Source organism: Gallus gallus, chromosome 12 (assembly GCF_016699485.2).
Source record: "Gallus gallus isolate bGalGal1 chromosome 12, bGalGal1.mat.broiler.GRCg7b, whole genome shotgun sequence".
NCBI lineage: Eukaryota > Metazoa > Chordata > Aves > Galliformes > Phasianidae > Gallus > Gallus gallus.
The window spans coordinates 9,774,038-9,799,801 of record NC_052543.1 but is presented as its reverse complement, the minus strand read 5'-3'; the positions used below and the strand labels follow the sequence as shown (position 1 = coordinate 9,799,801).

General features: G+C 44.5%; 2 protein-coding genes across 11 annotated transcripts in view; one reads left to right on the top strand and one right to left on the bottom strand.

Moving 5' to 3' along the window:
• Positions 1–25,764, top strand: part of KBTBD12 (kelch repeat and BTB domain containing 12) — a 60,092-nt gene that overhangs the window by 117 nt on the left and 34,211 nt on the right. For 2 of the 3 annotated variants that reach the window (XM_040646405.2, XM_040646404.2), the window contains exon 1: positions 6,879–20,583. The gene's annotated coding sequence lies outside the window, so the exon portion shown is untranslated. Of the gene's footprint in view, positions 1–78; positions 20,584–25,764 lie in introns of those variants that run through there. The other variant, XM_046900012.1, reaches the window with a different exon arrangement.
• The window catches only part of MGLL (monoglyceride lipase), a 98,684-nt gene that overhangs the window by 49,437 nt on the left and 23,483 nt on the right, over positions 1–25,764 (bottom strand). For 3 of the 8 annotated variants that reach the window (XM_040646231.2, XM_046899905.1, XM_015293081.4), the window contains exon 3: positions 5,387–5,525. In XM_040646231.2, coding sequence (XP_040502165.1) covers positions 5,387–5,525 — 139 coding nt within the window. Of the gene's footprint in view, positions 1–5,386; positions 5,526–5,958; positions 6,219–6,414; positions 6,840–7,051; positions 8,544–25,764 lie in introns of those variants that run through there. The other 5 variants (XM_015293082.4, NM_001277143.2, XM_046899906.1 and 2 more) reach the window with 5 other exon arrangements.

Sequence of the window (25,764 nt, the reverse complement as noted above, 5' to 3'; positions counted from 1 at the left end):
TGTGCCAGTCCTTTTGTCATCACGCCTTTGTTGTAACACCTTTCCCACTGTACTCATCTGTCTGATTGCTACACCCAGGGATGTTCAAGACTTCTGAAGTAACCAAGGCAGGGAACAGTGTGCAGGTGCTTTTATTGTTTTGTCTAAGCCTATATGTGCCTTGTGCTACTGAAAGAAAGAGTTCTTGCTTCTGGAATCCTGACACAGTTGATGAGTTTGTCAGCTTTGTTGATGACATTGCTTTCAACATGTAACAAGTCTGATGGCCTGGTTGATGACTTGGTTCATCAGGTTAGTGGCACATGAAGAACCAAAACTGATTTTGTATCCTTTGCTGTTGTCTCAGGACTAGGATGAAAACATAATGAAATCTCTGAGGTTTACAACAGAGAACTCCTGAAGTCAGCTTGCTCTCACACACTAGCAGCCATAAAGTTGCACTGTCTTGTATGCTTGTGCCTAGAAACTGATCCTAAGACTGTAATAAAGAAAAAGGGCTGTTTACAACCATTGTTATTCTCTTTGTTTTTGTCTTATTCCTTGGATTCCATGGGAAAACAAGAGGAGATTTGCATGCCTCAGACATTCCTGTGAGGACTGAAGAAATCCTGTCCTAATGAATGGAAGCTGCTGGGAATTACAACAAGTAATGAAGCTGCTCTCATGTCTGTCAAAGAGTCCCTCACAGGTGAAGCTGGTTTATTAACTTTCCCACCCCCTGGATAAGAAATCATGAGAGGCTGCCACCATTCACAACAAATAAGGCTGTCTCATAGAGCGAAGAGGACACATCCATTGAAGGAACACACAGCTGATGAATTGGAGAAGGAAGGCTTGAGAAACTCAGGCAATATCAATATAGCAATCAAAGCTTGGAATGTTGTTTTGACAATGAAAATCATTAAGAAAAAGCTCTTATTTCCCCCATGCTCTGTCTACGATGTGATCAGACATGCAGAGAGCTCAATTCATCCTATGACAGATGATGCTGACAGAAGTCACTTTAAACCATACAAGTTTGGTCCTTGTGCATTAGTTTATACTAATGAGGTCAACTTCAAACTAAAGTGTTCTTCCAGAGCGGCACCGAATTAGAGAATTCTGTATTTCTGGAGACTTGTGCAGCATAATTAGGGACATTAGAATTAGTGGCATGCTTTCCTTTGCTTTGACTTCGCTTCGGTTTATTTATTTAGTCATTTTGGAAGGGTCTGAAAGTCAAATTTAACTTTGTCATCTGCTCACGCTGGGAGCAGTGCTGTTCTTCTGGAAACACCATGGAAATGCTGATAATGAGGTGCCAAAATCAGCAAGCAATGTTCACAGTTCAAGGGCTGGTTCAAATCTAAAGGCAGTTTGTATTTCTGCACTACAGGCACTTCTGCAAAGTCCTTCAGGGAGAGAGAAATAGATTTTCTCCTTATTGGCTTGTTCTTTTACCACTAACAAGTCAGAATGAATGACAGGCCTTTTTTAGAAAGGAAAAAGAGCAAATAGAGAAGCAGGTGGGTTTTGTTTGTTTGATTTTGTACTTTTAATCACACTTTTCAGGTGTAGAGCTGAAAGAACTCATACAAAGACGGTGTTTGCTCAGGTAATTGCACACTGTTCTCCTAAATCATGGTCACAATGTCTGACGTATAAGCAAGCCATTTCACTGTACATTAACAATTGGGCAGGAAGACGTGTGTGGCCCACACATATCAGCTCCAGGCAGCCTCCCCAGCACAGAATGTGCATTTCCAAAAGCATCTTTGAACTGTGAGCATCTCGCACTTAAGTGCCCAACCTTAATTTATATCTATTTACAGAGGAGAGCCAAATAACACTGTCTCACTGAAGTCAACGGTGGATGTGGGCTATTGGTAAAGCTGCTGACGTTGGTAGGCTCCAAAACTGAGCTGGGTCAACAAATCCCCAAATGCCCCAAAGAAACTGTTTGCAGTTATCCAGGCAGTGATGGGAACAGCTGAGACATCCAGAAAAGGCCACCAGGATACCGAAAGAAGGTCACTGCTGAACTTCTTCAGGCCCTTTTGGGGCCTCAAAGGAAATGGTCTGACTTCTCCTCCCAACTTTCCTTCCCGTTCCTCATCCCACCTCTATTCTTAGCAGCTTTGTCTGAAGGCTGGGAACAGAGCATGGTTTCTTAATTCCTCACCTCCTGTTACCTCATATTTTTACTCAGGAGGCTCAGGGTGGTGGCAGAGGTTGTAACCTTGCATGGAGCTGTTGTTTTTGTTTACACAAGGACTGCTTTTCCATTAAGTAGGATTTCCTCACTACTGGGGCATGCTATAGGCGTGACATCAATCTGTTCTGGTACCACCAATTTAGCTCCTCAAAACAATATTACACAGTCCAAAAAACAGGACCTCATAAGTGAGCCTCCCATGCCCACTACCTGCTGTCATGCTCCACAAACCCAGCTCTTGGCAGGATCCAAGAAAACAACACCAGAACACAGTGCTTTTCCCTACCCTCCACAGCCAGTGAGACTCCTTAATTACATCTGGGGATGAAACTGGCTCAACAAGTCGGGCAGCTCATGGGGCTGCTGGCTGGGAAGCTGCACCTGCAGCCCCAGCTCTCCCCATGGGCTGATGTCTCACCCCAAGAGGTGGAAAACAGTCTCCCTCCTTCCTTAGTCCTGTTAATGTCTACTCTGTCTACCCCATCTAATCTCTATGACATTTGAGTGCCTTTGTGTGTCAGCTTCCTGCCACGTAATCACCTAAATCCCCCCCTGAAACAAAGCAGCTCCTGCTGAGGAACTCACAATAGGTGCCTTTCACTCACACCACAACCTTGGCCTCGGTGGCACTTACAACAAAGCATCCATATGTGCATCAGTATGGGCTGATCGGTTGGCTCAACACTGCAGGATCTGAGCCTGGATATTTGTGTGCATGGAGCAGAAGAGCCTTACAAAATTCCCCATCTTCCTGACCAATCTTTGTGTTTGTTTTTTTTTTAAAGCCTTTATCCATCTTTGCAGGTCTGTTTGAGGAATAAAAGAGAAGCACCCACTCTGAAGGGCAATATCTGCTGGTTGGCTCCAGTGTCCACCCATCGTTTCCTTTCCAACCCCAGGCCAGCACCACTTCTTAATTTTTCCTTTGGCAGATATCCCATTATTTTCTCCCTGGGGGGTGAATCGAGGATGGTAAGTTCTGTTCTAATTGAAGCCAAGTCAATGATAACCTTTGGGCATCTGCAGTGAAAAGGTATTTCTGCAGCCCTAGCTGGGATGAGGCGCATAATGGATCAATGGAAGATCCCACCGTTCAACTGTTACAGTGTCACTCATTAGCGTTAGGATTTCAACCTGAATCAACAATTGAGTTGGAAGATTGAAAGATTCACCTTCAGTATTTGAAACAGAATAATTGTAACAGGCCAACAAAAGTCCCCTGAGGTGCCTCTCTCTCCCTGTACGTATATATATATATAGATCATTTTTGCTGAATGTTTAAAATTAGATGAAAGTTGCCAAGCTTTTACATATGAAGCAGAATAAGCTGAGCTACTTATGAAAAGTGAGAGGGAAAAGATGTATTTTTGGTTTCCTATCAAAGCACTTCAAGAGTGTTCCTGACTGTAGAATACAGGCACTAACTTGCTGTTCAGTCACTTGTGTTCTCTCTCATACATAACAATGCAAAACGAGCTAATAATAAACAGCACACCCTTCCTCATATACAAATACACACACCCAGGAACCACTTGTAAATGAGCAACACTGATCCCTTCTACTTTTGTTGTCACAAAAGTAGGGCAAGCTTGCTCTCAATTAACTGCTTGGTTCACAGAGCCCTAAAAAATTAACTACCCAGAGGACTTCAGCACTAAGTTTTAACTCTCAGTTCTTTATCATCCTTTCATTTCTTGATCAAAGACCCATCCACTCACTACTAATTTGCTAAGAAATTAAACATGAAAAGAGAAAGCAATTTCACTACTGGATGAAGATCATTGTGGGCAGTTAATGATTAATTAGCATTACAATATGAGACAGCCTGATTTCACAGTAGAAGCTTGGTTTGGTGCTATTTTTTTTTTCCAATACAGGAAATCTTGAGGCTGATGCAAAGGATTCAGAAAACATCTGCGTCAAAAACTTTCCTCCTCCTGAAAGTCAGTGAATAGAAGTAACTACAAAGCTCTCTGTGGACCGGGTCCATGGATCGTAGGACCACAGATCTCAAGCCAAGACCCACATCCTAGAACCCAATAAGTGCCACAGAGCTGCAATAGGGTGGCTCACGGCCCTGCTCTCTGGGAACAAGGTGGCAATGCACGTTGCTTATGTGCAGGGCACCTCCTGACCATATGTCACCGCATGGCTCGTCGGTTGGCGTGCACCAAACCCAAGGGCAGGGAAGTTGGGGGTGTATCCACCTCTCTGAGATGGTTTGGGTGGGCATGGGAAAGCGCTCCTCCTGCCTACTCAAACTCCTGCTTGAACAACTTTTCTTGCATTTGCCTATCAGCTATAAAAAGAAAATACAATTTAAAAATCAACATAGCCTTCTCCATCGGATTGCACAAAAACAACCAACCAACACCAAGATTTTGTAAAGTAGCTGCCTATGCAACTAGGGGTAGCATAAGTATGTGTCAAGCCAGAATCTGACAGCAGATACTGGCAGCAAGATGAACAGCCATAAATAACTATGGGAGAAACACGGATAGCTTTCTATAGCAGATCATAATCAGCACATAATCAGCACAGAAAGCCATTACACTCAAGGGACTGTTTAAATTATGAAAAAGACATTATTTAAATGTCTCTATCTGATACCTTGTCTGTGTTTATCACCAAGTTCAGTTGTGAACTCACGGGGAGGTCCCAGGGAGAGCTTCCTAAATCATTTACTGACCATAAATACATTTTTAAAAAAGCAGTTAAAAAGCAACACAGTTAAACCAGCTCCTGCCCTCTGCCCTGGGATTTCTGCTGTAACTGATCAAACTGAACTCAGATGCTGATGTTGTATTTGTTGACACTAAGGAAATAAAAAAGAGCAGATATCGCTGAGCTGGCATCCCATCCCTCCCTGACTGCTGTTGGTTTGAAGGCACTTTGTTGCTGACGGGCATCAGCCACCCACAGGTGCCACTCTGGATGTAGCACACAGAAGTGCCAAGCGAGGCAGCTGTGCACAGGGTGAGAGTAACTCTGGTTCACATCTGTAAGGTGAGTTTGAGTGAGGAAAGGGTTGGGGAATGCACTCATTACAGTAGGAGCTCTCTCAGGTGAGAGACATCTCTTAGCGGCTCTGCAAAGCTCAGTGCTCATAGCCCAGTCACACCAGCCAAGCTATAAAGCATAGTTATGGAGTCTTACTGACAGTCAAAAAAGTGTTTGCTGGGAAGTGCTCACCTGGCAGCTGCTGCTGGCTTCCAGTACCTGCAGAAGAGGTGCTGCCCATCAGCGTTGACGATGTGGGGCAGGTCCTTGTATGGGATGTTTTGAGGACTCCGCTTTGGCGAACTTTCCTCGGGCATTCTGGATGAATGACCTGCAAGGTGATGGAAGAAACTTGAGGACAGGTGAAGGCGAGACAAAGCTGACGGGCTTGGGAGCCACAGACATTAAGGAAGTTGGTCAGCAAGGCAAGCACCGCCAATGGAAGCGTCCCTCCAAACCTCCATCCAAAGGGCCCCCAAATCTTTCCTTCTTTAAGACCACAGCAGGGAAGGCTCGCATTTGGGGGGAAGGCACTGGAGGGAGAAGGAGGGAAGATCCATCCACCATCACTACTTCATCACAGCTTTCTCTCCCCCACTTCTCCCATCTGTGTTTACTTTGCATCATTTTGCGAAGTGGATCTTAGAAAGAATATTTGAGCTGCAATCAAGTGCAGATTGTGCAGCAACCGCCACAGATAGGAAAAGACAGCCGCATGAAAGATTTATCTCCAAAGAACGGCGGAGGGAACGCGGCAGAGGTACCCGCTGCCATCATCAAGATCTTCTCAGGCACCGACAGCAAAGTGCCGGCGGCGGGGAAGGAAACATCTCCAGCAAACTGCCACAAACCTGTTTTCATCCTGGGCGAGGGTTTGCATGCTACTGAGCAGCCGGCATGGCAGGGCGAGCTCCAGCAGCTGAGGCTCTGTGCATCGCGCTGCGGTGCCGCTGGGTCCGTGCCGGGCAGCTCCGGAGCGCTCCGCAGCTCCTCTCGGTGGCTCGCTGGCTCTCGGCGGAAAGTCGCTTGGGTAATTCACCACTTCTTCATTTCATCACTTTTTTTTTGGTTTTTTTTTTTTTCTTTCTTTCTTTCTTTTTTTTTTTTTTTCTCGTGTGTGGGCTGAAGTAGCGGTGGTGGTGGGAGGGGAGGTTGGGAAGGGCGGGGGGGGGGGGGGGGAGAGGGAGGGCCGACGGCTGGGAGAGCTGCAGTCCACTTGCCAGAAGCTGCCGCACGCATCAAAGGCACCTTGAAGGCACGCAGCACAAAGTTACCGCTGCCGCAGGTTGTCTGCAACTAAACTTCCTTCCTGCCACTTACTGTGTCGAGGCCACGGCGGCGGGGGGGAGCGGAGGGAGAGGGGAAGACCTTTTTTCTCAAAGCGATCTCCGCCGCGGAGCCGTCTCCGATGCGAGCGCAACTTCCCCAGCCGCTGCCTGCGAGCGGCGGGGAGGAGGAGGAGGAGGAGGAGGGCGAGGAGGAGGAGGGACCCGCGCACCCGCTTCAGCCCAGGTCGCGCGGAGCCGCCCCGGCTCCATGCGGCCTCCCCGGGTCCTTCTCCGCCGCGCGGTGCGGAGCGGGGGCGGCTCCGGGACGCGGTGGTTCCCCCCGGCGCTGCTCGGCTCGCTGCCCCCCGCGCGGTGCCGCCGACCCCCCCCCGCCCCGCGGCTCCATTCGGGTCAGCCTCCCCCGCCGGCTCCGCCCGCCGCTCGCATCGCTGCCCTCGGTGCTGCTCGGGCGGGTGGCGGCCCCGGGTCGGTGGCACGGGAGGAGCCGCTCGCCGACCCCCTCCCTCGGAGCGTGGAAGGGGTTCATCACCGCGAAGCCTCGCCGCCCCCCGGCTGCCCCGGTGCCAACCTGTCCGCGCTGTCCCAAATCCACACTTGGCTCTTAGGATCCAGGTGAGCCCTTGAAGCCTCACCAGGAAGATCAGATCTTTCAGTCACCGCTTCAGAGGAGCACCCAAGCACCCTGATTTGCAGCCCCATTCGTGGTATGGGAAGGCAATTTAAAAATGCAGGATATAATTTATACACATATACTGCACCTAATTATCATAGCTTATATGCAATACATATGTTGCAACTGTATAATTTGGGATATATTTTATGGCATATGACATTTGCTTATGTAAATTGTCGCTGCGAGGTTCCCAGGAGCTGAAATAGCTCCCCAAGCCCAAAGGCATCCAGACACTGAGCTTTCACAGAATCACGGAATCACACAGCATCATTAAGGCTGGAAAAGACCACTAAGGTCATCCAGTCCAACAGTCCCTCTGTCACCAGTACTGCCCCACAACCACGTCCCTCTGTGCCACATCTCCATGGTTCTTGAACACCCCCAGGGACAGTGACTCCACCACTCCCCGTGCAGCAGTGCCAATGCATTACCACCTTTTTGGAGAATAAATTCTTCCTGATACCCAACCTGGATATTTGTCTTTTAATACTGTAAGTGTTCAGTATTTATTGAGTGCTCTCAGCAGTATTGGTAGCATGACAGGAGATTGAAGCCCAGTAATTGGTCTTCTTTCACATTCCATCCAACAAACTCCTTCTCATGACAGCAACCGTGGTATTTTGAGAAGATGGGTAACAAAGCTCAGTATGAGTTCATCTTTGGTACACTGTTGTGTTCTTCTAGGACAAGAGTTAATGGCCTCAAGTTACACGAGGGAAGGTTCAGGCTGAATATCAGGAAAAATATCTTCTCAGAAAGGGTAGTGAGGCAATGGCACAGCTGCCCAGGGAGTGGCCATCCCTGGAGGTGTTCCAGAACCATGGAGATGTGGCACTGAGGGATGTGGTGGGGGTGGGTTGGGGTTGGACTTGGTGGTCTTAGAGGTTTTTTCCAAACTTAATGATTCTACGGTTCTGATTCTGTTTATATTAACAGCACAGATTCAGTATGTTTCATGATGCTAATAATACAAACTTGACTGTTTAGATGCCTGCATATAATTAAAGATCTCAAGGCTTTTTTAAGGAGAGGCAGTTCTTTGTAATAGAAAGAAATAGATGCTAACCATAATAACAATAAATGTAAAACCTCTGAGATAACCCATATAAAAAGAAAAAGGAAATCAAAAGCAGACTTCTTCCTCTTTCAGTGCCATTTGTATTAAATGCCCTAAAGGGGGTTTTAGTTATATACCACAAAAGAAAAATTGGCATTGCTTTAGAAAAAAACACGCATTTATGGCTGCTCATAACATGTGAGATTTAGGTCAGCTGGGGTCTTACCAGAGCCCTGGGAGCTGTATGCAGAGTTTAGGATTTACTGGGCCAGCTACTGTCTGGGCAGGGCTGGGTGCTATTAGAGAGCCATTGAAGTCAGCTCCTTTGCTGGGAGGATCAAGGACTTGCATGTTTATTTAAAGGGTACAGATCAGATAATAACTGGATAAAAAAGCAAGGAAAGAAGGAAGCACCCTCTTCCCCTGCTCACACAGCTGGTCTGCCAGGAACACTTCAGTGCTTCCCTGCGGCGCTCCATGAAACCTGACGCCAGGAGCAGCTCCTCTCCTGCTGTGTGCTGGGAATATCCGAGTTCCCAGCGAGGTGGGGGAGACAAGGGAAGGTTGCTGCCTGTACTTCAGGACAAAAATAGCGTCTGAAAGAAGTGACCTTTGCTGGGACACAGATCCTGCCTTTGAGAACCTGCCCTGGTCAGTGCATTGACACCCAGCTACCTCCCTGCAGAGATTTGCACAGAAGGGGATGAGTGGAGCATGAACCCCCCCTTCCTTCCCTTCTTCCTCCTTCCCTGAGCCCGCAGGCATTTGGGCACATTTCTTTGCATGGATAGCACACACCTCCCTCCCGTCTTGGGATAAAAATAAGTGAGAAGCAACCAATGACCAGCTACCTTCCACTTGCACAGAGCTTAAGCTGTGAATGAAAAGCCTCCTGAGAACACTGGATTGAGTCTGAAGGATTCACCTAGCGGACATAAAAACAATATACAAGGCTTGAGCAGAGCAATTATTGCATACCATTCTCCCTGTGAGAAATCAAAGGGATGTATGAGCACAAGCATGAGGTATTTAAGAGACTGCAACATCTTTTCTCGTCTCTGTGGGGTGAAAAACATTGTGGAAATGCAGTTAAACCTAAATCAACTTCCTAGTAACAAATAGAAATACACTTGGTGGTCTGTGCACTAATTCAGTCACTGCAGGGAAAGATGTTTGCTTTATTAAGGAATGAGCACTGCTTAAGTTTAGCATCACTACTGATGCCAAAGGAACCCATAGGAGCACAGAGAAAAGGATAGAGCCTCCAAAGAAGCAAACTGTAGGAAAAGAATCCACATTTCAAGAAAAGTTGCTGAAATGATAGAAAAGAAGCCCCGGAATTAAAAGTTTTTATCAGTTTTTATCACAACAATGGGAGAGAGAAGGGAGGGAGCAGGATGGGTGGGAGATGTCATGGTGGGCTGGAGTGTAATTCTGGTGGTGGGGCAAGGGACTGAGACAGTACTTTGTCATTATGCTTTCAGTCATAAAATGTATTTTTAGTGGGTCCTATCCTGTTGGCATGTGGAGGTGATGAGATTTTGCACGGCCTCTCTGCTCCTATTGACAGCCTGATGTTTTTATATTGCAAGGGAGCATTTTTGTTCGAGAAGGGAATTTGATGGGAGTGGGTGCTAAACCATGGGGCATTCTGCTCACTAAGAACTCATAGAGAACTTCTGATGATGAAAAGAGGGAAGAATGAATAGGGGAGGAGGAAGACGCAGTGATGAAATATCCAACTAGTTTGTGGTGATGGAAGAATCCGCTCCAATAGGAAAATGCTTGAAATGACAGTAGGCAGGGAGCAGCTGGAGAGCAGCAGGCAGCACAAGGGAGAGCACATGGGGAAACGGTGAGAGATGGAGCATGAAGAGGAGCAATTGAAATCGAGTGACAAGCAGAGAACACGATGCCACCGAAGCTGTTGGTGTACAGTTGTTGTTTTGGTTTGGCCCTTCTCTTTGGCTGCTCCACACAAGATAGGTCCAGGAGTGGGCACTGGGATACAGTGGCTGTGCTTTCCTGTAAAATATCTATTTTAACGCCTTACGGGCAAATACCAAACTTGGTGTCTGGCCAACTGTGTTGAGAAAGGGAACGCTGAAGGACAGGGTTTTATTGATCACGTTAAGTTTAACAATATTGGAAGGACTTATAAGTAGCTCTGTGGTTCTGCAGTGTCGTGTACCTCTTCCCAAAGCAGTGCCACATGAAATGGAGAAAGGTTGAAGGGTTACTGCAGGGCATCTGAGCAGCACAGGAGCCGTTTGCAGGCTTCCATCAGTTGGTGCTTGTCAGTAATTTCTTTTTTCTGTTTTCATTCTCCCAAATCAGAGGGAATAGAATTACTAAAGGAAGCTGCAAGTGGTTTAATAACCCTAGATGCAAACTGCTGTGAAATAATAATGCATTTTTATCATGAAAAGGAAAATATTTAGTGATAAAGGCAGCGTCATTTTTTATAGGTAATAGGAGTAATAACGATATTGTAAGTCCTGTTGTCATTAGCAGTCACCTGCAACTCTGTGACTGCAAGCAGTGCTATATGAGAGAAGAGATTAGTGCCTTGCCTGTGCTACTTATTTGACAGGACCAAAAATATCTGCTTAAAATCACACAGTTTGAATACAAGTTTCAGTCCTTTAAACTGATGTGTAGAAGATGACCCATCCTACATAGATGCTAATTTCAGAGCTGGTTGGTTTTAATTACAGAAGCAGTACACGTTCTGTTGGGTGGCTTGGTGGTTTTGTTGGTATTTTTTTTTTAATTAAAGCAACAACAACAAAAGCCAACCCAAGAATATTAATACCAGATTCTGAGGCATGCATGAATATTACAGCCAGCACCTTCCAAAAGTAGCAAATTCAAACCAAAAGGCTGAAACTCTGCCCTCAAGTTTGGTCTGTAGGGGGGAAGCTCTCCTAACAGCTCTCTGCTGGAGAATAAAGAGGATTTTTTTGAAGCTCTGGAACCGTGTAACCTCACCAGCGTCCCACCAAGGGAGGGAGAAAGCCCATTTTTCTCGGGTGCACAACTGCTGGCGTTTAGAAATGGCAGAGAAATTGCAGCTGTCGTGCACTAGAGGGCACAGCTACAGCTCCGCTGCGTCCTTGCAGCCTGCGGACACGCTGAGCCCTGGCAGGCACTCTCCCCGATGACTGTGGGTGGGTTTGAGCAATTATTATCAACTTTCGGTCAATGGTTGGAAGGTTTTCTTTAAACAAATATCCCGTCTTATCTCTGCGGCCCGGCGGTGTTGGTTTCTAAAGGAAAGGTTCCTGTAAAGAGCCAAAATCAGTCATTTTGCCTCTGAATCCGCTTACACCATGAGAACCAGCCCCGCTGTCTGGTCCCCTACACCAGCACAGTGCTGCAACACCTGAAGGGAAATCCTGTCCTGGTCACTGCGAGATGGCGTGTCCTAGGGCTGCATGTAGCCCTGCTACCACTGATACAGTCACAGAATCGTTCAGGTTGGAAAAGACCTCTAAGATCACCAAGTCCAACCCCAACCCACCCCACCATGCCCATAACCACGTCCCTCACTGCCACATCTCCATGGTTGTTGAACACCTCCAGGGACCCAATGACTCCAGCACTCCCTGGGCAGCAGTGCCACTCCGTCACCAACATCACTGTATCCGGATGAAATAATACTGTAGAGAGCTGTGGTTAGAGCAGTGCTTTCTTTTGGTAGCCAAACTGGAAGCACTGGCTGGAGAAGAGTTATTATCGTGCTGCCTGGTTTTCTTGCTGTTCTGCAATTGACAATGCATCATTTATCATGCTTTGCATTCCAATTTTTCTTTGCATGTTTTCCAGCTCATCATAACATAATTACGTTTCTGTTTCTTCCAGCCAGGGGCCGAAACTTTCTTTTAGTAAGACAACAGCTGCACTGCACAACCTTGATGAATCCCCATAAGGGGAAAATGTGTCTGTGGTGCTTGTTTCTGCCTTGGCAACCCAAATGCTCAAGCTCCTTTTTTTTTTCTGTGACAAATGTTGTTTAAAAAAGCACCCAACCCCAGTTCTTTCATTGCCTTTCTCAAAATGAGGTTTTATATTGTAATTTAGATGTGAAATATTGAGCACCCAGGCTGGCTTGTGACTTTTTAAGGCTTCTTTTGTAACGTTTCTTTTGATGGTGCTCACAGATTCGTAAACACTGAGATGGAATTTTAGAGGGCTGTAATTACTGTTATGGAATTTTTTGAATGAAATTGATTCTATGCGTGAGTATCAGCACAACCTCCAAGGATGTGTTATGCAACATAAGGGAGCTGTGGGGGCACAGGTGAGTTATTTCCTAGCTTGGCCTCAGTGGCTCTGGCTCAACTGGAAGATAAAGTTAATTATACTGGTCTGGTCTATGAAACGCATTAACTACTAGTGATGGAAAATGTCATAAAAGATGCCTGGTAATTTTATTATTACTTAGTGAAATATTCTATTTAACTCTAATTTGCTGCTTTGAAGCTGAGATTTCTAAACACTTCCAGCAGGAGGGATATTTTTATTTTGCAGGGGAGAAGTCAGGACAGAGAATAGTAGGGTTTGATACTGGAGGTAAGCTGAGGGCAGAATCCATTCCTAATGGCTCCTGATTTTATTTACCCAATTATACAATTACTATTTCCAATCTCATCTCAAAATCTATCCGTCAGAACCCTACAAGCACTCCAAGCAGTAAAATTTTGGTCTTAAAGATCCTCCATATTTACAAGTACAGGGAATATCGTGTCCTGGATAAAACCCCAGCCTGGATAACTGCATTTTTGGAGGCAAAATGTACCCTCTTTTTGCTTTCTATGCTGATCTCTTGGATGTTTTTACTGCTGCCGTCACTGTCTGAAGTTTTTTTATATTCCAGTAACTTTATACATGGAGGCAAGAGTTTTAATTCATGGTCACTCCTAGTTATATCTATATGTGCAGTGATCTAAGGATGCTTTTGGATGTTTGAGCACAAAAATGTGCATTGGAATGTCCATCTCCGACTACTGACGTAACGGGCTGGAGGGCTCTTTGGTGCTGATGAATCATAGAATCATAGCATCACAGAATGGCTTGGGTTGGAAGGGAACTCAGTGATCACCAAGCTCCAACCGCCCTGCCGCATGCAGGGCTACCAACCTCCATATGTAATACTAGACCAGGCTGCCCGGGGCCCCATCCAACCTGGCCTTGAACACCTCCGGAGATGGGGCATCCACAGCTTCTCTGGAAAACTGATGGGAACTGTACCTCCTTGGTTAAGGCCAAATTCATCTTCCGTCTACCAATGGTGAGTATAACTCAGCCGTTGTTATAGAAGGTAGCAGGCTTGTTGTTTTGGATATGCACTGACTGTATGGCTGATGAGAAGAGCTTGCCTTGTGCTATTTCTTCATTATAACCCCGTGGTAAATTCTGGCAGATTCTGCACTGATACATTTTACTTTCTTTCTCATTTATCTTTGGTTTCTCTGCTCCAGCCACTCACACATGTTCAGTGTATGGCTGCATAAGACGTGCATTTTCTTTCCAATTCATGGGTAGTAATTACTTCCTAACATCTGCCTAACAGATTCTGTAAGAAAAGTAACTTTGTAAATATTAAAAAAAAAAAAAATAAATAAATGTATGAAATCTTTGAAATCCCTATTATTGGGTTTGTTATCCACAGCTGACTGGATCCATTCCCAGCCAGGAAGCTGGTTCAGCAAAACAGCTGCATCAGTTAGTGAATGGGAGGCCGGATTCTCACCCTGCTGTCAATCAGGAGTAGTACTGGAGAAAGTAAAGAATATCCATCAAGTGAAGTGTGCGTCAGAGGAAAAACCTCTTGGCTATTTGATTTTTGCAATATCTGCTACAATTTACTTTATAGCTCCTAGCAAGGGAAAGCACATTCACCAGTTTCCCTCCTTGGCTGAACTGAAGCATATGATAATTACCCAGAAGCACGCCTTGGGAAAGGGGATGACAAATGAGAAGTATTGCAGTAAAAAAGAGGGCAGAGCATCTGTAAGCACCTGAAGTATTTCATACATGAGATGATGATGACATTGTTACAGCCCAAGAGAGCAAAGGATTGTTAGCAAGCTTCAGAGAAGGACATCTTCAATTCCCAAGGCCTTTAACAACCTTCCTATTTGATCTTATTACAAATTAGCAGCATGTGCTGCTAATAACATCCAAAGTTACTGAATCTGAATGTTCGCCCTCCCAGCTCTCACTTAGCCCCAACGCAAGACATCTGCTATATGTTGGCTACAGTCTTTGGTATTCTTATATCAAAGCTGTCTGTGGTTTTGCTTCTGCCTTAGAGTCAGTAGCATCTGAAGTTGCAGTGAGATGCGCGAATGGCTCATCAGTCTCCACTTCTGCACCTTGTCTCAAAGCTCCTCAGCAATACCTTCTGCAACAAACCAGAATTTCTGGGGCAACTTGGGTGAGACCAGAAATACACCCTTCTGCTGTTCCAAAATCTGTCAGCCTGAATGATTCATTCAGCGCTGCACCCCTTGGCCATTTGTATCTATAAGATGATCAAATATATTTTTAATTATCAATCCGAGGTATTTACTTCTGCTCACTAGACAATGCCCAACTGTATTGTAAGAGCTGTTGGGAGAGAGCCAGAGAATTTGACAGTGAGATATGGAACATTTGGGCTTTCAGCACTTAAGAACATATGGAAAGAGGTTTGGAAGGGTGCCACGTGGGGTGTAACTTGGAAGATGCTACGTTTCTTCATCCTTTTTTTTTTTTTTTTCTCTGATTGAGCAAAAGTAGAAATTTCACTTTTTGAAGGATCCCAATGACCTCAAGTTGCACCAGGGGAGGTCCAGGTTGGATATTAGGAAAAGTTTCTTTTCCCAAAAGCGGCAATGCATTGGAAAAGGCTGCCCTGGGAATGGTGGAGTCACTGTTTCTGGAAGTGTTAAGAAATGTGGAGATGGGGCACCAAAGGACATGGTTAATGGACAATACTGGTGACAGGTGGATGACTGGACAAGATGATCTCAGAGATCTTTTCCAACCTTAATGGTTCTATGATTCTAGCTCCTATTTATTTCCTGTGATGCAGTACTGCTCTAGAACAAACCACTAAATTCAGTAGCAAGGTTTGAACAAAATAGGCTCTATGTGGAGGGGCAACTGCAGGCATGTAATTAAACAGGTAACAATACTACAGATCTCTCCAGGCTTTTACCTCCTAATTTATTAGCTCCCTCACAGCTGAATTCAAAAAGCTACAGCTGGTGACTCAACCTACGGGATGAAAGAGAATATATGGTACCTGGCTAGACCAACTTCCTTTCCCCTCAAGGTGGAAGGGAGAGAGGGAGGGAGGGAGGAAAGAAGGAAGGAAGGAAGGAGGGAAAGAAAGAAAGAAAGAAAGAAAGAAAGAAAGGTGAGTAGGCATTATAGATTACTTGCCCTTAGCACATAGTTAAATTGTGTGAGTTGGAACTCCAGCACTGCACTACAAATATCAATCTCAGCTGTGGCATTGGGGGAATAGTTGAGAAGAACCATCTGCAGCTGGATGCTCAAGTCTGGGCATCTAGGGAGCAGCATCTTTGGGATATTTAAGAGACAAATGTCTCCTGCTTGTGACAGGAGCAGTCCACGTATCTCAGAGTTATTGCCTTGCTTTGTCAAAAAAGTGATGTATGCTTGGCTTTGTATTTTGGTAATTCATTTCCTACTGCTGAAGAAAAGGCTTTTCATGCGTTTCTGTAGCACGGTTTTCTGATAGTTATAGGACTGCAGCAAATGCAGAGTTTATTGGAATATGCAAACTTGTATGCATGTCTTAATTTGCTCTGTTGGCACACGAGCCCTGCAGCTTAGTGAGTTAATCTCTCCAGCTGGTAGGAAACCACCATCATCCTGTTTCGGTGATGAGGGTTGAAGGCCAGGAGAATGGCAGGGGTTTGTACTAAGTGATGAAGTCTGACTCACAATGTTTTTGTATTATTTTGTTTCTTCTGATAGAATGTGTAAACCTGAGGAATGTTACAGTTTTTGTTTTTTTTTTTAAAATTATTCTGTGTGGCCATAATGGCCTCAAGTTCTGCTGTGTCATGTACGGACTTCCCTGCATGACGTTTGGTTTTGGGCTCTGTGGTGGAAATGCTGAGTCACAGCTTGAAGCAGTGATTGAGCACCTGGTGGGAAGGCAGGGCCAACCCAGGGGAGCACAGGTGCATGCAGTGTAATGCACCTGGCTGATCTGAAGGGCTGGAGCTGGGATCTACCCCTTCCCAGACCTCATTTAAGGGTTGGCAATGGAAGCAATGCCGTCTTGCTGGAGATGCCTGCATACCTCAGGTCTTCTGAAGGTAAGCAGCTTCTTTCCTTTACTTCTGTGCACGTGGATGTTGCTTTTGAACAAACCATCACTTGCTGCTCTACTGTTATTGCTGTGCTTTCCATCGCATTACAGTCTCCATTTAGAAGTCTTTTTGACCCTGGCACAACTGTACTCATATTTTTCTTAAAGGTATTAAAAGCATTAATAATAACATCCAGAATAGCTCTGTCAAAAATGCAGCCAGCTATGTGCTTCTTTACTGTCTCCATTCCAATATCTATAGATCTAAAAGGAGGAGGACAAATTCTCTCCTATCTGCCCTTTCCTTCTGCTTGATTAACTGGCTGCTATGGCAGCCTCCCTTTGCTCTGGTACAGTTTCATTCCTAGAGAAAGAAACCTGGTGGTTATTAAACTCCTGGATTGTGGCAACACTGGGGGGAAAGTAGAAAAAGTGCTAGAAAGTAGAAAAAAAAATCAGGTTTCTGTTTGTACCAAAGGGCTGTTGGTGCCTCCTCAATCAGGCAGTGTGTTTGCTGGAAATCAGCAGATCGTTGCCCAAAGGTATCAGGCAGTGCAGTGCACCTCAGTAATAACTGCCTGTCAGGGGATCAGGAGGGAAACCCCTGGAGGAAGAGGGTGGGTGCTGGTACAGCTGACTTTGGGGGCTCTCTTTGGCCCTTTTTCTACGTCTTTCAGATTGCCTGAATTTGACAAAGGCTCTGTAACTTCCAAGACAGAAAGACCTACAAATTAAGCAACATCTAGCTCCTAATGTGTGAAACTGCAATTTGCATACATCACGGCAGCTGCTCAGTCGGCCCTTATTACCTCTGCTGGAGTGTTAATTTAGCCTCAACTTTCTCATTTATTTAAATGAGAAAGCCGCGGGTGGCTGGCATGCCACATTATCCACGAGGCAACCTGGGAATCAGGTCAACAGAGCCAGGAAGAGATTTCAATGCAGGGGACTGCAGGGGTGCTGCTCCCCAGATGGGTGGACACTGGCGTGCCTGGGCTGCCCTTGCCCTGTGCTAAAGGTCAGCACTTATCCTAAGGAAGAAAGATCAATGTTTTGTTCAGAGTGAAACAAGAGATAATAGGATTAAGCTGGGTTCTCTGGTCAAGCAAATCTTCCTGCTTCTGTTTTCTTGTGTTTGAACTGGTGCTGTATATGGGCATGTAACTACCAAAATAGCTTAGCTTAGCTCTAATATAACTAGAGAAGATGTAGATGCTCCGTTCCTGGAGGTATTCAAGGCCAGGTTGGATGGGGCCCTTGGCACCCTGATCTGCTTACTGGTTGTCAGTCCTGCCTTCAGCAGGGTGGTTGGAGCTCAATGATCATTAAAAGTTCCTTCCAACCAAAGCCATTCTATGAATACAGCAACCTCCACTTGCAGAGCACCCAATGTGGTGAGGTCCAGAGCCTATACATACTGTAGCCCCTGCCAGCCAGTGTGCATGTATGATCCATGTTTTTGTGCCACTGCTTCATTAAGCATCTCTGTACAACTGTGCGTTTGTTGACAAAGAGCGAGCCAGAGCAAAAGTGCAGAACCGTGGCCCATGAGAGCGGGGTTGCTAACTTTGAGTGAGGTCCTAATCTGGGATCTTTCCTAGGAGAAACCCACTCTTGGGAACCGGTGGGACTCTTGATTAGAAACATATATATCCAGTAGGTTAATTTCATAGGCAGCCTGATCTGATGGTTGGCAGTTCTGCCCATGGCTGGAGAGTTGGAAATGCATGATCTTTAAGGTCTCATCCAATCTAAGCCATTCTGTGATTCCATTCTATGACAATTATGGGAAGCTGAGGTTCAGAGAGGGATTTTTCTCCATGTGGTGACAGAAGGCTCTGTATGGTTGGTACCAGGCAAAAACTGTTTCTAAGACATTAAGTTCAATGCATTTCCAAAACACTGAAATATTCGCATCGAATGTCTCTCCCACCTACTCCTTATCATTGTTTTAAAGCTTTCTGTTAAAAGATCACACGATTGTTGTAGTGCCATGGACATTTTTGCACTTGCTATTAACTTAGCCTCATTCAGCAAAAACTTTTGTCTTTGCCTACTTGTTAGCCATTCATTTTCGCAATTAAAATCACCATGACAACTGATAATGATATCAGAATGAAAGGATTACAGCTTAATTACATGGAGGAAGTGGAGAGCAGAGAAAGCTTTGAATTCCAGCAGACCCAGCCTGAGCCCTGTTCACTGCTGCATTGCTCCACCTGTGCTATCAGAGAGTACTGCCTGCCCTGGAGGAGGCAGGGATTCAGGGAATATTCAGAGTTCTGAGAGCAATAGAGAGGAATTTGTCTTAAAAGTGCCAGCTAGCATTTTTGTGGAATGGGCTCATCGTATGAATTAGCTAAAGAAATGTACTCAGCAAAGAAATGTGGTTATTATTATGGTAGTAGAATGTTTTCCTATAAATAAAATTTATTACCTACGTGCTCAGTGGTAACCAACACGGTGCTATAAACTGTTGCATGTAACAGGAGAACGAGGCATTTTAGGGGATGTGGTTCATTTTTATCATAGCGATGGCATTTCATCAGTTTGCTGCTCCATCCTGGCTTCTGTGAAAGCTGCAGTATGGGGTTGGGTGTTTATATTTCTAAGATAAAGCTGCACTTTAATAGGAACAGTCTGGGAGTTTAGACCACAGACCTCTTTGTAATCTGATCTATCACATTTCCTGTCATCAGTAAACTTTCATCACTTTGATTTTTTTTTTCTTAGTTTCGTCCACAAGTTATATGAAATATGCTTTTCAAGAAGATGTACATCTTAATTTCCCCTTTAAAAACAATTTGCTATTGACTCCTGGACACTCCTGAATGCAAACCTCACTGCTTTTGGAAAAAACCCTATAATGTAACCATCTGACTAAAAATCTAGATAAGGAAAGACATTCCATTTTCAATTTTCTCAATCTAATACAATTAATCAACCAATTAGTTCAGTGAATAAATAAATAATACCACTTGAAAAAGAGCATTCTGAAAATCCTTTTAGTGTCTTTCTCAGCTAAAAGTATAGGCTTAACATCAATCAGTTTTAAAACCCTAATTTTTGCTTAATCTTTTCCTCATCTTTGTTTAAGCATATGGATATATGGTTTATTATGACCCTCTTGATTTCCCCCTTCAGTTTAGAGTACACCACTATCTGAGCAGATCTGCAGCTGATGGAGATCAGTGCAGCCCCATTATTCCAGACCAATTTAGTTGATCTGCTTCTGATTTACAACAGCATAAGCATGTTGATGGTCAGGGCTTACAAGTGATTAAAAATATGTAGATACTTTGGAGGCAGGAATCCTTCCTCCAAAAGCTGGTCATCCCTTATAGAAAGAACCACTCAGTTTTCAGAGCCTTAAAACTGCTTGAGTTGGAAGGGACCCTTAAAGGCCATCTGTTTCAACCCCTCTGCAATGAACAGGGACACCCACAGCTCTATCAGGTGCTCAAAGCCCATCCAGCCTGACCTTGAGTATCTCCAGGGATGGAGGGTATCCCCAGAGATGCCCACCTCTCTGGGCAGCCTGTGCCAGTGCTTCACCACTCTTACTGTAAAAACAAACAAACAAACAAAAAAACACCTTCTTCCTTATATCCAGTCTAAATCTCTTCTTGTAGTTTGAAATCATTTTCCCTTGTCCTGTTGCTCCCCCTCGTTCCCTTAAAAAATGTCATTTTACAATTTCAGCTCTTAAGGTGTAGAAAAGCAGAAGAACTTTCGGGCAATGCCTGCCTGTAGAGATAGCAGTCTTGATTCTGAGCCCAACTTGAATGGGTTGAACCAGCAATAGCATATCCTGTGCTGGTATTGGGGAAGGAGAGCAGACCCGGTGCCAGCTGTCCTGACGCAGCCCCATGCCTGACACCTGAGCAGTGCCATATTCCAGCCAGGAGCCCAACTCTATTCATAGCCCCAGCACATCGGTGCACACAGCAGCTCTCTGCTGCGACGTGAGATTTGTTTCCCTCCTTTTTGAACCCTGTCTCTCCTACACAGCCCCGCAGGCACCTGCTCACAAAGGTACTGAATCCCTTCTTGGAGCTGAGCTGGGTGGGGACAGTGGGACTGCTTTGGGGTGTTGGATGCATGTCTTGGGGGACCCATGAGACTGCAGGCACTGCTTTGTTCCCGTTAGGGTATCCGTGTGTCTGGGACTGCTCCTTACCATCAGGAAGTTGAAAATGTTTCATGTGAGGTGTACAGATTTGTTGCAGATGTGTGAGTGCTGGGACTGTGTTGGGTGTGCTGCACGGCTTTGCTGAGGAATTTCTTTTCTGTGTGGATGGATGTACCTGAATACTTGCTTGGGATTGAAACTAGAGAAAGTTTGTGGTGAGGGTTGGTTTAAAACTGGAACTAATGTGTAGTTCTAAGGGTTTGCATCATGCAGTTTATTTTAATTTTGCTGCTTAGTGACTGGCACGCTGAGGTCTGCATACCAACATTTGCTAACCAAAAGGATCCATACTTTGGAGCTTTATACAAACGTAGGCAATTACAGCTTGCAATCTTTTCTGCTGTAAAAATGCAAATAGAGTTTGGTCTGCACCTAATCGTTAAATTATTTCTTTTAATTGTGATATATTATTCAGTCTATAAAAGCACAATATGATGTAATTGTTCCAGAAAGAAAACCTTTCCAGTACCCTGCAGTATGGTTAGAAAGAAGCAAAATGAGAAACTTCTCTGACCTCTACCAGGCTGCTGAGAGAGCTAATGAACTACATCTCAGAAACACATTTTCCTTCTGCTGGCATCTATCGTTGGATATGCAGGAAACTTGTGCATCCTCCTACTGTGAGGAGTGCTTTGCCATTTCAATTAGTTTTGATATGTAAGAAAATGATCTGTGCATGTGAACTGTAGAAGAAATGGGCTCTGTGTATGTGAGTTTAGGTTCTATTCTTCTTGTGCAATTAGTGCACATCACTGCTCGAAGTGGGGGTTGCTTACAAGGAAGTGTCTGTGAACAGAGCCACGTGCGTTTTCTATTTACATTGTGGGATTTCTTGACTGACTCCACGGAGCCTTGAACTGGACCAAGATTAAGGTGAAGGCTTATTTGAAAATGTGGCTCATGAAGTCTTTCTTTTTTAGCTTCCTTGTTTTTTTTTTTTAATGAATCTATAACAGCTTAAAGAAAGAAAAAAGCCTCGTGTGCTGAGATAGGATCAACATTAATGCAGTCCCACATCTAGACCTCTGTCTTGGCTGTAAATAGAGCTCAAACTGTCAGACCTTTCCAGAATCACCAACTACCCAAGTGCTTTGAAAGGTGATTAAAGCAGCTCCATGGTTAAGCGCTTTCCAAACCAGTTTCAGCAGATTTTCAGGCCACTTAAATCTCACTGCTTGGTGGCTGGGAGAAGCCAGGCCATAACTGGGTAGGAAAGCTCTCCCAGGCAGCAGGAGCTGGATGTCAGGAGACTTCTGAGGGTCTTGGCTCAGCTCCTTGGTGTCAGATGGCACGTGGGAATAAATAAGGTGCCACGGGATTGGAAGGAGAAAAATAGTTGACATCTCTCTCAGATGTGCTGCTGTACATTTGCAGTGTTCACTTTTTCAAAACCTTTCAGTTCCTTCATCTTTTCCAGCAATTATGGACTCGGAGAATGGTTTGGGTTGGAAGGGACCTGTGAGATCACCTAGTTCCAAGCCCCCCGCTATTGGCAGGGTCACCTCCCACTAGACCAGGCTGCTCAGTGGATTGGTTCAGATCGCCTGAAAAACATTGTCTGTAGGGCTGGTCCCAGGAGATTGACAGCACTGAGCAAGGAGAGTTCCTGTTCTGACTTCAGTGACCACATCCCCTGGCAAGTCTCTTAAAGCATGTTGGGGTTGAAGTTCTACTGTGGAAAGCAATGCAGACTCTGCAGTTCCAAAATTACACGGTGACCTTAAATAGAAGGTGTAATTTCAACTTTCTTTGGTGCTTTTGAAAACCTGAAAAACCCAAATCTCTAAGTACCTAGCAACTGGGAGAATACTGAGAACTTAAGAGAAGTGAGATTTATGGTGGTGGATGAGATGCACCCAAACACCAAATGTCTAATTGTCACAGGGAACTGTTTATTAGAAACATTTATCTGTATACCCTGTCAAACCACATAGGCATAAATTCTGTAAAGAGTTGGATGCTCTTCCGCTCTTCTGCACTTCTCTTTCTATATTTTATCTTGCCAGAATGGATGAAAATCATTGAAGAAGTAGTATATAAATCAAAGCAAGAAATGTCCTAAAGGGTGACCTATGGTTTCAGGGAACAGCTCTCTACCTACCGACCAGCAGTGATTCCCGGTTTGATCACTGATAACTGTTATTCAAGTGTGCCTTTTTTTCAGCCATTTGGACACCTAAGTGACAGAGTCATAGAATCATTAAGGTTGGAGAATACCTCTAAAATCATTGAGTCCAACTGTCCACTTACCACCCATAGTGCCCACTAACTGACTTCATTTAATCCATTATTTAATCACATTTTTTTAAAATGATATCATATGAGATCATAGCGTAATTTCACTTAAGATGAAGTATCTAATTTATCCCCTATTAGCCCTGGAAAAAAAAAAAAAAAACAATTGGATTGACATAATTTATTCTTGATAGGTGCTGTAGCTGCCTTTATCTCCTTATTGCCCTCTAAGTAAGTTCTTATAATTCAATTTCTCCCTACATCTTTCCAGGAATTAGTTAAGTTAGTCTATAATTCCCTGGAAGATTCCTTTCTATACCTTATTCATGTGATATATTTTCCCTCTATCAAGATTAGCATTATTATTCGCTCTTCCTGAGTACTGTGGTGAGGTTTAAAATCTCCATCTTAAATGCCAGCACAGCCTCTGCAATTAACCACCCGGATTATAATGCGATTATCATCCGGGTGTTGATTTCTGCCTGGTCGTGGCTGTCAGCCAAATGTCATAATGCACACAATTAGCAGATTTACTCCCTGGCTTACTGATAACAAAGGAAGCACAAATAATTCATAGGCAGAGGCATCGCTTCTTTGATGTGACTGAACTCTGATCTGCTCAGCACCTGAAGGGATGCAGGCTGAAGAAGGGCAGCCTCATTAAAGTGGAGAATAATGAAAACAAGGCGAGGAGGAAGAGGAGGAGGCAGGGATGACCCATGCTGGGCGCTGTGACCTCTTTGGGGCCGGGTCCTGCAGCTCTCAGCCTCCTGCCATGGCACAGGAACATGCAAATTCCCGGGGACATGGGGAGAAGCAAGGAAAACCCATGTCCCAGACTGAAATAATGTCTCTAATTACAAGGCTGCCTTTTTTTTCCTGGGGTTAAGGGAAATTCCTGATGAGACGTTTCCATCTGGTTCGCAGTCCCTTTGCACTGGGGCAGTTCAAAGAGGCTGCAATGTAACTGAGAATTGAGGACAGCGTTTATTTATAGTTGGGTCATAAAAGCTGTAGAGCTGAGCTCACAGCAGTGCACTTATTTATGTTTTAAACAGCACCCCACTGCTGGTAAAACATGTGCTGTAGCTCCGGTGTAACGTTAAGTGTGGCTCTTTGTAAGGTTCATGACACAAAGGTTAAAGAAAAAAGTGAAATTAAACTAACAAAACAGCTGACATGTAAATAAAAGTAGCAGCCAGAAGTGGAGGAAAATTAATAGCATGGCTCTGAGATGAAGTAACATCAAGGGAAGATTTGTACCTGAATCCATTTTTCACAATACAAGAAAGAAATACCCCCAAAATTCTGATTCTAGTTCCTGGTGATATTACAAAGGATTTGAGCCTTGCACAGGGCTTTGTAACGACAGCCCAGCCTCTGGCACCATCTCAGTACAGCGACTCACTGCAAATTGTGTTTGTATCACATTTATCCTTTCTTTTAATATCAGTGTACCTTCTTTCTCCTCTGTAACCCAGAGGGGAAAGCAAGCAGCTCCATTTCATTATTACCCTTTAATAGTCTTTCCAGTGATACATGGGAGAATATTAATATTCTTCCAATGACCTCACCTAAATGCTGCTAAAAGCCAGGAAAGGAGTGACAAGTTTGTAGCTGATGTAGGGGGTGAAATTCTGGTTAATGAAAGGATTTATAGAATCACAGAATCATTTGAGATGGAAGAGACCTGTAAAGGCCATCTGGTCCAACTTGAGTGATGGGTGTAGGCTATCTCCATCACTGTAATAAGAAAGGAACAGACTCTTTAGGAGGGTCTGTTGTGATAGGACCAGGGGAAATGGTTTCAAATGAGAAGAGGGGAGATTTAGATTGGATATAAGGAAGGAAGGATTTTACGATAAGGATAGTGAGGCACAGGGTGCCCAGAGAGGTGGTGGGTACTCTATCACTGGAGACACCCAAGGTCAGGCTGGTTGGGCTCTGAGCACCTGATGGAGCTGTGAGTGTCATTCGTTGCAGGTGAGCTGGACCAGATGATCTTCAAGGGTCCCTTCCAACTGAAATGATTCTATGTTTTTATGATCACGTAACTAGTACCCAGAATGGTAAATGAACGGTATCAACTGTGTTGTACTGCTCACACCTTAGAAAGAGATGGCTGTGAGCATTCACTGTTGAATATCCAAATCACTTATAAATGAAAACGTGGCATTTGCAAATCTGCTGAACTGTGTAATCAAAGACAGTGTTGCTTTTAAGTGTTACCCTTAAGAATGCTTAATTAATGGTGAAAGAAAACTTCAAGGTGGCCAGTAAAGAAAATTAAGTCATAACTCAGTTCTACATGTGCTTCCTGATATGTATAAATGTCGGGAAAAGATGGTGGTGATTAATCATCTCACTTGTTCTTCACACTGGAAATGCACATTTTGTCCATTACAGACAAGGTGGAGGATGTGTGAAGTTATGGGATCAAAAAGAGAAAGGAGAGAAGTTGATCATTTTAGAGGAAGAAGCTTGGTTAGTTCAGACTGTTGAACTTGATTGAGGTCTTGTTTGTAGTGAACGCTTTCATCAAGCTGGAGAATGAGCAGCTCACTGAATGGCAGTACTGCTCAGCTGCTTGAGATGCATGTGCTCATAACATGATCTTTCAGTCATGGAGTAGTTCCTTTATCAAAATGGGGTGAAAATCAAACATTACAAAGTAGTAAAATAGCTAGAGGGGAAAACAACAAATTGGCCACCTAATTACCACGAAGGATTAAAAAAAGAACATCTGTTTCAAAAAAGGCTTTTGTTGAGTGTAAAGACTGCTCCATAGG